The 12,846-nt window shown below is 63.6% G+C and overlaps 2 protein-coding genes across 3 annotated transcripts; one reads left to right on the top strand and one right to left on the bottom strand.

Annotated features, from left to right (window-relative positions):
* Positions 1-2,742: 2,742 nt before the first annotated feature.
* On the top strand, positions 2,743-8,514 carry GRM2 (glutamate metabotropic receptor 2). 2 transcript variants are annotated; one of them, XM_062008212.1, is made up of 5 exons: positions 2,743-3,201; positions 4,306-5,143; positions 5,901-6,964; positions 7,769-7,943; positions 8,441-8,514. In XM_062008212.1, the coding sequence occupies exons 1-5, from the start codon at positions 2,743-2,745 to the stop codon at positions 8,512-8,514; spliced, it is 2,610 nt and encodes an 869-aa protein (XP_061864196.1). The 2 variants fall into 2 exon arrangements, with proteins under 2 accessions (XP_061864196.1, XP_061864197.1); XM_062008213.1 differs by having other exon boundaries at positions 2,827-3,201; positions 7,769-7,952.
* An 877-nt stretch (positions 8,515-9,391) lies between these two features.
* Positions 9,392-12,606, bottom strand: RRP9 (ribosomal RNA processing 9, U3 small nucleolar RNA binding protein). Its single transcript, XM_062008664.1, has 15 exons — positions 12,532-12,606; positions 12,338-12,420; positions 12,155-12,270; positions 11,999-12,072; positions 11,848-11,889; positions 11,580-11,706; positions 11,258-11,382; positions 10,985-11,077; positions 10,798-10,898; positions 10,553-10,687; positions 10,345-10,407; positions 10,123-10,268; positions 9,939-10,018; positions 9,747-9,820; positions 9,392-9,655 (listed from the first exon to the last, which is right to left on the bottom strand). Exons 1-15 carry the CDS (start codon positions 12,604-12,606, stop codon positions 9,550-9,552), a joined length of 1,440 nt encoding a protein of 479 aa, XP_061864648.1. The 3' UTR covers positions 9,392-9,549.
* Positions 12,607-12,846: the final 240 nt, after the last annotated feature.

The following is a 12,846-nucleotide window of genomic DNA, read 5'->3' as shown; positions in this document are numbered from 1 at the left end:
ACGGCGGGGACAGACCCCGGAGCCCCTGCTGCCTCCGGCCCGGCAGGAACAGCCCCCCGAGCCCCTGCTGCCGCCGGCCCGGCAGGAACAGCCCCCCGAGCCCCTGCTGCCGCCGGCCCGGCAGGAACAGCCCCCCGAGCCGCTGCTGCCGCCGGCCCGGTGCCTGCTCCGGCTGCCCCTGGCCGGGGAGAGCGGCGGCTCGGCGTGGGGGGCTGCCGAGGCGGATTAGGGACAGGATTTGGGGTGCGTGATCGAGACCTCATCCCCTCGGGAGGCCGCGGCGGGGCAGGGGGCTCATCCTGCCCGGCCTCGCTGCTGGCGCACCGAGACGGGGCTCAGCTGCTCCTCCGGCCACCGCCTCCCCGGCCCCCCGCGCTGCCACGGGCCGGCCGAGGGCAGCCGAACGGCTGCCGTGCCGGGGGGCAATGGGGCGAACGCCCCGGCGAAGGCATTTCGGCCTCACAGGGCACCGGAGGGTTTTCATGCCGGAGGTGTGGGGGTCCTGGCTGAGCTCGGTGGTGGCAGAACCCCCGGGGCCCCCCGGGAGAGGTGACGGTGGTGGCTTGTGCAGGTTGGGCTCATCCTGCACCCTCCCAGCGCTGCTGCTCTCACACATGCCCAGTGCCGCCCCCGAGGGTGCTGGTGTCGAGGAGGGGGGGTGTAAGGTCTCCTGGCAGGAGTGGGTGGGAAATGCTCTGAGCACGCAGGAACAACAGCACCTTCTCACCCATCCTCCTCTGGTGCTTTCGGGAGGGGAGGCTGCCAGTAGCCAGAAGGAGCCTTTCTGCCATACCAAGGCCATTGGGCTGGACTTGGCTTTGCCCTGTCAGGTGCTTTACTTCCCCAGATGTTTTCCAGATGTTCTCGTGGGGCTCTTCCCCTCCTCCAAGCACACAGCCAAGCAGCTGTGGGGCAGCCCTGCTCACAGCACCCCCTGAGGCTCACTGCAGCATGGGTGATGGTTTGCCCTTTTAGATGAGCTTTTCCTGAAGGTGCCCTTCCCCTGGTGGGTCCTACCATCTGCCCCAGAAGAGTCAGACCCCAAGCAGCTGGGCTCCCAGAGCCCTGTGCTGGGGTCAGCCTGCTGCCAATGGACTCCATCAATAATCCATGTGTCTGCAACATCTTTCTTGCTTGAGACGACTCTGGATCCCTCAAAAGCATTCACTGCCTGAAATAAGACAGGGACCCTTCCTCGGCCTTGTCCCCACACTCCTTCAACCCAGGGTGCCAGGCAGGGGGTACCCTGAGGTGTCTGAGGGCTCATCAAGAGGCAGGCAGCGCCTGGCGACAAGCACTTTGGGGCACAGAGGAGGTGGCCTGCATGCATCTTACCACCCCACCCTGTCATGCCCTATGCCACACTCCTGCCCACGCTCCCCTGGGTGTCACTGCCAGCTCTGGCGCTTGCCAGCAGGCTCCTTCAGCCACTGGAATCGCATGTCTGGGAGCACCACAAAGGCATCGAGGGGTGCCAGCACCATCCTGCTCAGGGAAGTGGCCTCAGTACCAGCTGTGGGGAGCTGGGGAGGGGCAGCACTCTCCAGCATCAGCCTCCCTATCTCCCATGCCCCCACGAGGCCTCTTCTCTGCAGGTGAGCCCCGGGACTCGTCATGGCACGAGCATTTTCCTGTGCTGGAGGCTTCTGGGCTGCCGGGGGGTCTCCATCTCCCACGGTCCCTGAAACACCGGCCCTGAGGGATTCCAGCAGTTGGCTTCAAATGGGAAACAAATCTCTCCTGTGGTTTGGGAAAAGACAACTGATCTCTGAGGGGACTGCATCTCCTGCCAAAAAAAGGCCTGCCTGCTGCAAAAGCCTTTGATTCCCCCGCGCCTCCGTGCTTTCTGCAGAGGGAGTCAGCAAACCTGGCTCCTACTTTACTGAAATCTCTGAATTTAGTATACAGGGAAGGAAGGGGCGGTGGTGAGAGAACAGGCGCCGAAGCACCGTGGCTGCCGGCGCCCGCCCCGCGCAGAGCTGCGGGGGGATGGAGCCAGCGGTGTGTCCCGGCCCCGGTGCCACCGACGGCAGCAGGGGCTCCGCGGCAGGGCAGGCAGGCTCCGGGGCTGTGGGGTGGGCATCAGCAGCGGGTGCTGTGGGCACGGCAGGCTCGTGGCCGGCTGCTTTTGGCAGAGCTCTTGGCTGGAGGTGGGGGGCTGCCAGCACCCCTGATGCTGCTGCGTGAGCAGGGGCTTGGCTTTGCCACTCTGCTCCGGGTGACCTCCCTGGCTCCTTCCCTCCCCCGTGACGTTTTAGGAAGGGAAGGCTGCTCTGCCCGGTGCTGCCGCGGGAGGTGGCTCTGCCTGCTCTGGCTGGTGCATCCCGGGGAGTGCTGAGGAGGGGGGGACTAATGTCTGCCCTTCTGCTTGTCCCTGGCGTCTGTGCCACTCGCGAGTGTCCTGGAGGTCCGGGGTCACTCTGGGAGCTGTTACATCCTCTCGGCTCACCCTGCTGCGGGGGGCTCCTTCCTCAGTGGGGCACACAGGCATGCTCATGCCCTTGCTTGCCCGTGCGGTGCTGCCGCTGTCCCTGGGGACAGTCCCTGTCTCACCTTGCAGCCCGCAGACCCAGCGGCTTTCCTCTTTGCTTTTGCAGGTGCCGAGGGCTCTGCCGGGACAGCACGACCCCCGCTCCCGCTGAAACAACGCCGTGCCGCCCGCCGCCGCCCGATGCCCGGGCACTGCCTGCCCCCGTCCTGACCGGTGGCAGCGGGTGACACGGGGTGACACGGCTGCACCCCATGGCGGTCCCCTGGGCTGCGTGGCTGTGGCTGCTGTGCCTGGCCACCTGCCTGGCCGCCGGGCACGGCATGGCTGGCAAGAAGGAGATCAGCATGGACGGGGACCTGGTGATCGGAGGCCTCTTCCCTGTCCACGAGAAAGGAGTGGGGAGCGAAGACTGCGGCAAGATCAACGAGCACCGAGGCATCCAGCGCCTGGAGGCCATGCTCTTCGCCCTGGATGAGATCAACAAGGACAGGAGCATCCTGCCAGGGGTGAAGCTGGGTGCCCACATTCTGGACACCTGCTCCAAGGATACCTATGCCCTGGAGCAGTCCCTGGACTTTGTCCGTGCCTCTCTCACTAAGGTGGATGGCTCTGAGCACATCTGTCCCGACGGCTCCTATGCTGTCCACGATGACGTGCCCACCGCCATCACTGGTGTCATCGGGGGCTCCTACAGCGACGTTTCCATCCAGGTAAGCCCAGGCAAGAGGGGCTCGGGTGGGGCTGAGGGCTTGGCAGAAATGGTGGGGGGTGAGGAGGAGGTGATGGTGCCATCGCCATTGAGACACAGATTGCTCTCATGTCCCTCACAGTGACGCTCTGCCCCGTCTGCAATGTGGGGACAATGCCAGCCTGGCACTGAGAGCCACGTCTCTGCTGCCATGGCAGGGCTGCAGCCCTGATGGTGGCTGGGCTAATGGAGGCAGCATCCCGGTCCAGCCCATGTGGGCACTTGTCCTTTCCCTTGCTGGAGGACCCAGTGTGTCCAGGGACATGGGCCCGATCCCAGGCAGGCAGGTGGGGGTGCAGGCAGCCCATGTGCCAGGCAGGGAGTGGGCTGCCAGACCCCGTGATGCGGGGAGACCAGGCAGCAGCGCTGCTGCGCTCAGGGGCCTTCCTGCCATTAGGGTTGAGGACATTTGTCCATGTTAATTAAACTGCCTCTCTCGCCTGGGGAGCAGTGAGATGTGGGCAAGCTCACTGGCCCTGCTGGCGAGCCCCTCCCTTGCTGCTCCAAGAGATTTAAGCCTCATTAGTGGGGCTTTTTTCCCCTTTGAAGCTAACGAGAGCTTCTGCCGAGCAGCTGGAGGGTGCCGATCCCACTGTGGCTCCTGCTGTGGGATGCGCAGGCGCCGGTCACCGGGCCCAGCTCTGCAGCTCTGGGTGGGGAGTTCTTCCCAGGCTCCCAGCCCCCTTTCCCCCTGTGCCATGGGGCTGCCAGGCGCCCTGGCTTCCTCTTTGCCCATGAGCATCTCCCACAAGATGCCCACGGGGGAGTTTCTACTTTTGCCACAAATCTATTTATCCCCTCCCCAGCCCCAGATTTCAGAAATAAAAGAAAAATAATTAAGCAAAATGAAATTAGTTAAAAATGAAAGAAATGAGCCTGTGTGAGGGCTCAGGCAGCCCTGTGAACATGCCGTCTGTCCGTCCATCCACCAACCGGGACCCATCAGCCCCGTGGCCGTGCTTGGGAGCACCGTGCCACACTTGGCACTGGGCAGGGCTCCTCTGATGGGAGCGTCCTCTGTCACTGGGCCACGTCTTCAAGCTCTCACCTTTCCTTCTCCATGCAGGTGGCCAACCTGCTGCGGCTCTTCCAGATCCCGCAGATCAGCTACGCCTCCACCAGTGCCAAGCTCAGCGACAAGTCCCGCTACGACTACTTTGCCCGCACCGTCCCGCCAGACTTCTACCAAGCCAAAGCCATGGCCGAGATCCTCCGCTTCTTCAACTGGACCTACGTCTCCACCGTGGCCTCGGAGGGTGACTATGGGGAGACGGGGATTGAGGCCTTTGAGCAGGAGGCCCGCATGCGCAACATCTGCATCGCCACCTCGGAGAAGGTGGGACGCTCCATGAACAAGAAGACCTATGACGGGGTGGTCCGGGCTCTGCTGCAGAAGCCCAATGCCAGAGTGGTCGTGCTGTTCACCCGAAGTGAAGACGCCAGGGAGCTGCTGGCGGCTGCCCAGAGAGCCAACGTGTCCTTCACATGGGTGGCCAGTGATGGATGGGGAGCCCTGGAGAGCGTGGTGGCCGGGAGTGAAGCCGTGGCAGAGGGGGCCATCACCATCGAGCTGGCAGCCTACCCCATTAAGGAGTTTGCTGCCTACTTCCTTAACCTCAACCCTTACAATAACAGCCGAAATCCCTGGTTCCGGGAGTTTTGGGAGCAGAAGTTCAAGTGCAGCTTCCACACGCAGGACTGCAGCCGGCACTCCCTCAAGACAGGCAAGTTTGAGCCAGAGTCCAAGATCACGTTTGTGGTCAATGCCGTCTATGCCATGGCTCACTCTCTCCACAACATGCACCAGACACTGTGCCCCAACGTCACCAAGCTCTGCGATGCCATGAAGCCCGTCAATGGCAAGAGGTTCTACAAGGACTTTATGCTCAATGTTAATTTCGATGGTGAGTCCAGAGATGGAGATGGGGTTTGCATGCCTAACTGGAAAGGGATGGGTGGAGGTGCAGGGAAGAGGAAGGAGACACAGATTTGACCCAAGACCCTCCAATTCCTTCAGCCTTGCCACACCTAAGGACCCCTGTGCCATGGGCTGTGGCTGTCCCAGGATTACAACAGCCTACCATCACGCTTGGGAGGCAATCCAGGCCTTCTGTCCCCAGTGTGGAGAAGCTGATGACCAACTCCATCCTGCTACAGCTGGATGGGACCAGCCCCACAAGGGACCCTCCAAGAACATGGGTCCTTGGAGATCTCACTTGCAAGTGGCATGATTTACACACGTGGCACTGGGCAGGGCTCCTCTGACAGGAATGTCCTCCCTCACTGGGCCACGTCTTCAGGTTCTCACCTTTCCTTCTCCACGCAGGTGGCCAACTTGATCAGGGACCCACATAGTTTGGGATGGATTAGAAACATGTCCTCTGTGATTGGGCTGAGGCTGGCTTCGCAGATGTCACTGAGACATGGACATCACAAAATCCCCCACTTTGCCCCTGCAGAGCTGGGGAGTGTAGCACTCCACTTCTGCTTTCCTGCTCCTAACCTGTGCGTAGGCAGCAAGTGCGAGTGCAGGCAGGGAGCAGGTTGGGTGTTTGTCCTTGGCCATGGTGGGATGTGACCCTCTGAAGGAGTCTTTCCTCCCCTCTGGGAGCGAGCACTGTACCGCCCCAGGGCACTGACCCTCTTCCCTTCTGCCTCCAGCCCCGTTCAGGCCCGCAGACACCGAGAGCATCGTTCGGTTTGACCGCTATGGCGATGGGATCGGGCGCTACAACATCTTCAACTATCACCACACGGATGGGCGCTATCAGTACCAGAAGGTGGGCTACTGGGCTGAGGGGCTCATCCTCAACACCAGCCTCATCCCGTGGGCTGAGACCTCCATCCCTGTGTCTCAGTGCAGCGACCCCTGCAAGAAGAACGAGATCAAGAGCATGCAGCCCGGAGACATATGCTGCTGGATCTGCATCCCCTGCCAGCCCTACGAGTACCTGCTGGATGAGTTCACCTGCATGGACTGTGGGCTCGGTTACTGGCCCAACGAGACCCTGAACGGCTGCTACGAGTTGCCCCAAGAGTACATCCGCTGGAAAGACGCCTGGGCCATTGGCCCCGTCACTATCTCTTGCCTGGGTTTTATCTCCACTCTCTTTGTGTTTGGAGTTTTCATGAAGAACAACGACACCCCCATCGTGAAGGCCTCCGGCCGGGAGCTGTGTTACATTCTGCTGACCGGGGTTCTCATGTGCTACAGCATGACCTTCATCTTCATCGCGAAGCCGTCCACCGAGGTGTGCACGCTGCGGCGCCTGGGGCTGGGCACGTCCTTCGCCGTCTGCTATTCCGCCCTCTTGACCAAGACGAACCGCATCGCCAGGATCTTCAGCGGGGTGAAGGAGGGCGTCCAGCGCCCCCGGTTCATAAGCCCCACGTCGCAGGTGGTCATCTGTATGGCCCTCATCTCTTGCCAGCTCATCATCGTCATCATCTGGCTGCTGGTGGAGACGCCCGGCACGGGCAAGGAGACTGAGCCTCACAAGAGGTACATTGTTACCCTCAAGTGCAACAACCGAGACTCCAACATGCTCATCTCCCTCACCTACAACGTCCTCCTGATTGTCCTCTGCACTGTCTACGCCTTCAAGACGCGGAAATGCCCCGAGAACTTCAACGAGGCCAAGTTCATCGGGTTCACCATGTACACGACCTGCATCATCTGGCTGGCCTTCCTGCCCATCTTCTACGTGACCTCCAGCGACTACCGAGTAAGAGCCTGAGTTTTGGGGGTGGTTCTAGTAGGGGAGTCCTGGTGATTTGGGCCCTGTGGGATTTGTGGCCGGGAAGTGCCTGGGCCTAGGTCTTTGGCCGTGGACCTGCGTTGGGTTGTTCATGACCAGGTGAAGTGTGGCTGAAGGGCTGTGGCTGAGGGGGCAATGAGTCCTGGGGAGGACACACCTCACCCCCTTGACAGACCGTTGGATGAGGATGGGAAATGGCCCTGAGACATCCAAAGACGCCCTCCCCAACCTCACCACGGAGGAGTGATTGCTATCCTTCAGCCTCACAAGACAGCCCTTGGCCCACCCCCTCACCAGGGCACGGGTGCCAGCTGCAGAGCCAGCACGGTCCCTGGGCAGCCAAGAAGTGCCGGGACTGAGCAGCATGAGGTGCACCTTGCAGCACCTCGCAACCCACCCACTCCCAGCAAGGGTGCCCAGACACATTCTTGCTGGGCCTGGAGGGCTCAGTGGGGGTGACTGCAGCTGGGATCACTTCCAAAGAGGACCTGCATCCCCAGGTGGGAGTGAGCACTGGGGTGGGGGATGCCGAGCTCCGGGCCTGGGCACTACCTCAAAGCAGCATGTTGGCAAGGCTGGGGGTGCTGCTTTGGGTCTCCAGCAGGTCTACCCTGACAGAGGGACCCAGCGTGGGGTAGGATGTTCCTGTGGGGTGCAGGCAGCAGCCGCTGCTCTGTGGGGCCAGCCGGTGCCACAGCGAGGGCTTCATCCTGCCCTGCTCACAGCACGGGGCTGGTGGCAAGAGCACCTGATGCCCACCCCTGTCTCCAGGTGCAGACCACCACCATGTGCATCTCGGTGAGCCTCAGCGGCACCGTGGTCCTCGGCTGCCTCTTCACCCCCAAGCTCCACATCATACTCTTCCAGCCGCAGAAGAACGTGGCCAGTCACCGTGTGGGCACTGCTCGCTTCAGTGTGGCGGCCGCCAGCTCCAGCCAGTCCCACGGTGAGCACGGTGGGGCTGGGGATGGGCTTGGGGGGCGGCAGCCCCCCAGCATGGGCCCCTGAAGGGAACTGGGGTGCAGGGTAGAGCATGGCTGGAAATGGAGGGGTGGAGGATGCTGTGTCCCCTATGGTTCATCCCTGTCCCGATCCTTCATCTCCTGTGGCTGCAAGCCCCAAGGCTGGAGTGTGGTCTGCCAGAGGGCAACTGCCCTCAGGGGCCTGTCCTTGCCCTGAGAGGATATGGCCACCCCAAGTACTCTCCAGCCCAACCCCAGGGGAATATGGCCACCCCAGGCACCCTCCACCCCAAACCCGGGGGACTCAGCTGCCTCAGGTGCCTGTCACCACCCTGGGGGCACATGGCCACCCTGAGAACCCTCCACCTTGTTCTGGGGGGCTGCAGCTCCCTGGGCATGCATCACCCACCACAGTGGGAGGTCCTGGGGGGATGCTGCTGCCACACTCCAACCTGCCCCTGACTGCTGCCTTCCCGGACAGGCTCAGCCTCGCAGTACGTGCCCACGGTGTGCAACGGCCGTGAGGTGGTGGACTCCACGACATCATCCTTGTGAAGGCCCTGGGGGGAGGGTGCTGCTGCTCCTGAGGCACCGCACCCTGGCTCCCTCCCAGGGACAGCAGTGCCCGGGCCCAGCCCATGCGGGTGCCAGGACAGCCCCAAGGCTCAGCCCCTGCCCCAGCACCAGCCACACAGCCCACGCCTTGGGCTGCAGCACGTGTCACCCTTCCCTTGCACTGAGCCACATTACACATCCCGTCCTGAGCCACAGTGAACACCCCCAGCCCTCGCAGTGAGCCCTGGTGCACGTCCCCTGTCCCTTGCACTGAGCCAAGGCCCTGTCTTTCTCGTCATCTGCACTGAGCTGTTGTGCATCCCCCATCTCCTGCCCGGAGCCATGGTGCATGTGTCCCCAGCCTTTGCACTGAGCCGTGGTGCACGTCTCCCATTTCCTGTGCCCCCCTCTGCGGCTCCCCTGGAGCCCTGGCACACGATCCCCAAAGCCACATGTCACAGTTCCTGCTTCGTTCTCGCCCCCTCCCCTCCCTCCGCACCGAGCCTGAGCCCGAGCCCCAGCCTGCCCACTGGCCTCCTGGGTGCAGGACCCACCCCCTCACACACTGCCCCCACAGCTCCTCTTTCCCTTGGGGATTTGCACACTTTCAATTTTCCACCTGGCTTTGGGCCCCAGGACAGCCCCCTTCCTCCCCTCGCTGTGCACAGCTTCTCACCCCTTTGCAGGAGACAGGGCAGGAGGGGGGGCAAACACCCGCTGCCCCCCAGCCCCTGCAGGGGCCAGGGAAGGCCGAGGGTGCTAAGGGTGAGTAACAGGACCCACTACTTGAGCCCAACCAAGTTTTTAAGAGTAGATTTTTTTCTGTGAGCAAGAGTGTGATTTTTTTTTTTGTAAGTCATGTAAATAAAGTGTTTTATTTTATAAATGGATTCTTACAGAGCTCAGGTCCCAGGCAGGGGTGGAACCTGAGGGGAAGGGGCAGACCCTCGCAGAGGGCAGAGCCAGCTCCTGCTGGGGGGGGCAGCAGGGCAGGGGGCACACAGCACCTGTGTCCGTGGGGCCAGGACTCCAGGGTTAGGAGCTGTTGGGGCCCTCAGCGCTGGGGGCTGCGGCCTTCCGCTGCAGGGGGATGATGCAGATGCTGTTTTTGGCTTCTTTGATTCTCCACCATCGGCCAAGCCTGTAGATGAGAGAGATGGGGGTCACCCTCTGCCAAGTGCCAGAGGAAAGGGGACCGTGCCCCAGGGAATGCCAGGGAGAGGGCACAGTACCGGTGCTCCTGCCCAACACCGGCTACCAGGAAGTCACCAGCTGAGGAGAACTTGAGGCTGTTGACAAAACCCACCTGGAGGGGACAGAGCAAAGGTCAGGAGCTCCCACAGCCTCCTGCCATTGAAGGAGAGGAGGCCCCACCCAAAGAACCCCCCTGGCCAGCTCCAGCCTCCCCCAGCTCCCATCCATACCAAGGGGATGTCCCAGAGGTGCTCCAGCTTTCGAAATCCTTCCCCGCACTTCCAGAGCTTCACACTGGCACTGTGGGAGCCTGGGGCAGAGAGAGGGGACTGCCATGCACCCCTGGCCGGGGAAGGGACTGGGATGCCACCCCCCGCACCCCCAAATCCCTGCTGCAAAGCGGCTGCTGCTCACCTGTAGCCAGGAGGTCACTGTTGCGAAGGGCAGCCACTGCTGAGATCCAGTAGGGCTGCTGCAGGCCCTGGGCCTCCTGCATGCCATGCGCCTGCCGGGCCAGCGCCAGCGGCTTCTTCTTCGTCAGCCCCCACAGGGCTACGGACCTGCAGAGTACGGGGGTGAGGGGGCTGAAGGGGGCACTGTCTGCCCACCCTGGCACCGTCCTGGGCCCACACTCACCCATCGTCGGCGCCCGACACCATGTGCTCCTCGTTGATGAGTTGGATACAGTCGATGGAACCCCTGTGAAGAGAAAAGGCAAGTGCTATCAGCCATGCTTTGGGATCCTCGCTGGGAAACAAGGGCTCCCAGTCACACCTGGCACCCACACACTGCTGCCCCAGCCAGCCCCCACTGCCTGCAGGCCCCTCTCCCGGCCCAGACTCACTGGTGCCCACAAAACACGAGCTGTGACTCCTCAGGGATCTTCCAGAGGCGCACGGTTCCATCCCGGCCCCCTGCCGTCACGCAGCACTCCCGGCTCAGGCTGTCCAGCCCCGTGATGACGTCCTGGTGCCCAAACCTGGAGGAGGAGACGGCAAAGAGCTGCAGCAAGCACAGTCCCCTTGCCCTCTCGCCTTGCCTCCCCTAGGGCTGCCTCACGGTCAGGGAGGCTGTTCCCCCGCGCCTTACAGGGTCTCCACGTATGCGTTCTCTGCCACATTCCAGACCTTGACGCAGCGGTCGTGGGAGGCACTGTACAACTGGTGTGTGCCCTTCCGGAAGGACAGACCCTGTGGACATGGGCACAGGTGAGGGGTGCCAGGGAGGCCGTGGCTGCCCATCCCTGCACACATGGCAGCCGATTCCCCCAACTCACTGAGACGGCATCGCGGTGCCCTGTGAAGATGTGCAGGCGCTTGCAGGTGGCTGCGTCCCAGCTCATGATCAGCTTGTTCCTGTCTCCTGTGGCCTGGCAGACAGCAGAGGATGCACAAGACCTGTCCCTTGGGGACTCATGGCCCACCCCATGTGCTTTGGGGGGACCCACTGTTGACTCTGGTGGGGGCATGGGCTGCTCTAACCCAGCAAGTTACTGTCCCCCAGGACAAGATGCACTCCCCACGGCCGGACCAGTCCCCTCTCCCCATACCAGGTACTTGCCATCCGACGAGATGGCCATGCAGAGGACATGGGACGCGTGCCCCATGTGCCGCTCCTCGGTGCCCTTCTTCCCTCCGGGGACCACACACAGCCTCTTCCCACTCGCCACCTCCCCTGTGTGAAATGCATCACTGTCACTCCCTGAGAGTCTTCACCACTCTGGAAAGCACCAATGAGCTTCCCACAGAGCCCAAAATGATGCACATGCACGTCCCTGGAGGGGCCAAGGGCAAAGCCACCTCCATGGGCACCCACAGTGCTGCTGCATCCCCGCAGGGTTCAGCCAGTGGCAACCTCAAGGGAACACTTGCATTTGATGAGGGAGCCATCCTTGGAAGCGGAAAAGATGAACCTGTCATCTGGAGAGATGACCAGGCAGGTGACAGGCAGCTGGTGCCCCCGCAGCACACGGATGCTGGACGGATCCGGAGCCTGCACCTGCAGGGAGTGGGATGTGAGCTGGGCTGCTCTGGTCTGAGCACAGCAGCCTCCCTTCCCCGGGGTGCTGCCAACACAGAGTGTCAGCCATGGTCCTGCCTGAGCATCCCCTAAAGCAGACCCCCGGCACTGGTCACTTACATCTTTGGCGACCAGGCGCTGCAGCCGGCCCTTCTGCTCGAGCTGGGGAAGAAGCGTGAGGCTCAGCAGGGGCGGCCCGGGCCCCGCGGAAGGGGAGCAGTGCCCGCCACCGCCTTTGGGACCGAGGGGCCGCGCTCGCGGCTCTGCTCACCACGTCCTCCTTCAGCCGGTCGCCGATGAGATCCGCCGGCGGGGTCTCCTCCTCCGCCGCCGCCCGCTCCTCCTCTGCGGCGGACACGGTGCATTAGGGCCGTGCTCGGCGCCCGGGGCCACCTCGCCCGGACAGCGGGCGCCAGGTGGGACTCACCGTGCTGCCGGAGCTGCTCCAGGTACAGCTTGGCCAGGCGCAGCTTCTTCTCCTGCGGCGTCTCCTCCACCTCCTCCTCCGCCGCCGCCTCCCGCCGCCGCTTCTTCAACGACGGGCTGCGAGGACACGCGTGAGCACCGGCACTCCCGCCGGTAGCGGCAGCCCTCCCCGCGCGGCTCTCACCTCTCCGGCTCAGAGTCGCTGGACACCTCCTCGTCGGTGGGCCGCCTGGCCGCCGCCCGCGGCCTCCCCTCGGCGCCCGCGACCTACGACACGAACCGGCGCGATCGGCGGGACGAACCGCGGGGTTCGGCGTGCCGACCCCCGCCGGGGCAGCCCGTGCCCGCCCCCCTCCTCCGGGCCGGCCCGTCCCTCACCTGGGCCCGCGGCCGCCGCCGTCCCGCCGCCCCGCGCGGGGCACTGCCCCTCCTGCCGCCCGCCGTCGCCGCCATGCTGCCGCACACGTGGTGCGCTCGCCCGCCCGCGGCCCGCCGGGCCCCGCCCCCCGCCCGAGCCTATTGGCCCCGTGACGCCAGGCCCCGCCCACCTCCAGCGCCTATTGGCTGCGGGCTGCCGGGCCCCGCCTCCCGCCGCGGCCCCGCCTGCGCCCCGCACGGCGCGTTCTTGCCCCGCCCCCTGGCGGCGAGCCGCGGTGTGGCGCGGTGACGTCACTGCCGGGGGGTGTCGCCCAC

This window comes from Colius striatus, chromosome 15 (assembly GCF_028858725.1).
Source record: "Colius striatus isolate bColStr4 chromosome 15, bColStr4.1.hap1, whole genome shotgun sequence".
Taxonomy (NCBI): Eukaryota; Metazoa; Chordata; class Aves; order Coliiformes; family Coliidae; genus Colius; species Colius striatus.
This window is presented reverse-complemented; position numbering and strand designations above follow the sequence as displayed.